The sequence below is a fragment of the Eumetopias jubatus genome, unplaced genomic scaffold (genome assembly GCF_037043125.1).
Source record: "Eumetopias jubatus isolate StellerSeaLion01/CBP00866 unplaced genomic scaffold, mEumJub1_p1.0 scaffold_3, whole genome shotgun sequence".
NCBI lineage: Eukaryota > Metazoa > Chordata > Mammalia > Carnivora > Otariidae > Eumetopias > Eumetopias jubatus.
Window position 1 is genome coordinate 2,283,433 of NW_028274809.1, and position 2,461 is coordinate 2,285,893.

Genomic DNA, 2,461 nt, shown 5'->3' on the forward strand with positions numbered 1-2,461 from the left:
TGTGGGCTTTTCATAGATGGCTTTTATGATATTGAGATATGTTCCCTCAATCCCTGTATTTTGAAGAGTTTTAATCAGGAAAGGATGTATTTTGTCAAATGCTTTCTCCATATTGATCGAGAAGATCATATGGTTCTTGCCTTTTCTTTTATTAATATGACCTATTGTATTGATTGATTTACGAATGTTGAACCACCCTTGCATCCCAAGAATAAATCCCACCTGGTTGTGGTGAATAATCCTTTTAATGTACTGTTGGATACTGTTGACTAGCATCTTGTCGAGTATTTTGGTATCCATGTTCACCAGGGATATTGGTCTGTAATTCTCCTTTTTGATGGTAGACTTCTCTACTCTTGCTTCCCCAGCCACCTTTCTGCCATCTGCTTTCTTTCCCCCAGAATTGGTTCAAAATCCTTCCCTTGCTGTTATCCCCCTTCTTGTCTCTTTTGATGTTCTGATGTTATGGCTTTTTATCTTCTTTTTAAGATTTTATTTATTTATTTGAGAGAGAGAGAGCGCACAAGCGAGCATAAACAGTGTGAGGGGCAGAGGGAGAAGGAGGCTTCCTGCTGATCGGGGAGCCCCACACACGCCAGGCTCGATCCCAGGACCCCAGGATCATGACTTGAGCCGAAGGCAGATGCTTAACTGACTGAGCAACCCAGGCATCCCTGTGTTTTTATCTTTTTACTCCTTTGTCATATTTTCAGGGGTTTTGAGGTGGCACAAAGATAGATATGTGACCACTCTCCCCTCTTGGTGTGGGAGACTTCTGCTACTCCCAAAGACCCCCAGTCCTGTGGGTATGTCTGGGTCCAGGGTCTGTCTAAACTGGGACACCATATCTTACCATCCCATGAGCCCTGCTGCGTCCCTTCATCTTATAAAATCAACTCTGAAACCAGGTGGAAGGTTCAGTATCCACAGATTTAGAAAAAGCATGCCCAATGACCGACAGGCCCAGGTAACACTGGCTGCAGAGAGCTTATCATCTTTAGAATCTTTGGAGAACTCCAGGTTGTAGGGAAACAGGACCACCGTGGGATATTTGGGGGAGGACGTGGGTGGGCATTCCAGAGCCCCACTCTTAGTGTGACCAGCCCCAAGGACACCAGGAACTTCCTGATGGGAAAGGCTTCACTTGGAGACAGTTTCTGCTCCCTCTGCTGCTCATGGAGCCAGGTGTCTGATCTTTGGGCTGAAACTCTCCTGCAGGGTGAGCTCTGCCTTCTCCCCCCCAAGGCCCCACAACTCCTCACTCTGGAATGGCGGTGTTTTGCAGACTCCCAGCTCACAAGGATGAGGGGAGAGAATGTCACCCAGGTCAGCATGTTCATCTTGGTGGGCTTCCCCACGGCCCCTCGGCTGCAGTATGTGCTCTTCCTCCTCTTCCTGCTCACCTACCTCTTTGTGCTGGTGGAGAACCTGGCCATCATCCTCACCGTCCGGACCAGCTCCTCCCTCCACAGGCCCATGTACTACTTTCTGGGCATTATGTCATTCCTGGAGATCTGGTACGTATCTGACATCATCCCCAAGATGCTGGGTGGTTTCCTCCTGCAGCAGAAACACATCTCCTTTGTTGGGTGCATGACTCAGCTCTACTTCTTCAGCTCCTTGGTGTGCACTGAATGCGTGCTCCTGGCCTCCATGGCCTATGATCGCTACGTGGCCATCTGCCACCCCCTGCGCTACCAAGTCATCATGACCATGGGGCTCTGCGTCCAGCTGGTGGTCTTCTCCTTTGTGAGCGGCTTCTCCATCTCCGCCATCAAGGTGTACTTTATCTCCAGCGCCACGTTCTGTGGCTCCAATATCCTGAACCACTTCTTCTGTGACATTTCCCCTATCCTCAAACTAGCCTGCACAGACTTCTCGACTGCAGAGCTGGTGGACTTCATCCTGGCCTTCATCATCCTGGTGTTTCCCCTCATGGCCACCGTGCTCTCCTATGGACACATCACCCTGGCTGCCCTGCGCATCCCCTCAGCCACTGGCCGCTGGAGGGCCTTCTCCACCTGTGCCTCCCACCTCACCGTGGTCACCATCTTCTATACGGCCATGATCTTCATGTACGTCCGGCTCCAGGCCATCGATTCCCGGAGCTCCAACAAGCTCATCTCTGCTGTTTACACTGTCCTCACCCCAATAATCAACCCGTTGATCTACTGTCTGAGGAACAAAGAATTTAAGGCTGCCTTGAAAAAGGCTCTTGGGCTAGGTCACTCTTCACAATAGGACAATCAAACATCCTGAAATCTAATTTGTAGTGATAATAAAATGCTATCTTATATTGCACTTTATGCTTTTTAAAGTAAATCTGCAAATGAAATATAGCAAACTATAGAACCACACAGAAATAATAAACCTTTATCTGTTTTTGTTTTCACAAAGGGCAGCAGTCACTTTGGGTATTTTTTGAGGTTTTTATGAATGCAGTTGTGAAGATGCTTTTATG

The 2,461-nt window shown here is 48.3% G+C and overlaps 1 protein-coding gene across 1 annotated transcript; it reads left to right on the top strand.

Annotated features, from left to right (window-relative positions):
* The first annotated feature begins 1,302 nt into the window (after positions 1 to 1,302).
* On the top strand, positions 1,303 to 2,241 carry LOC114210898 (olfactory receptor 6B2). The gene has a single exon (XM_028105368.1). The coding sequence runs from the start codon at positions 1,303 to 1,305 to the stop codon at positions 2,239 to 2,241; it is 939 nt and encodes a 312-aa protein (XP_027961169.1).
* Positions 2,242 to 2,461: the final 220 nt, after the last annotated feature.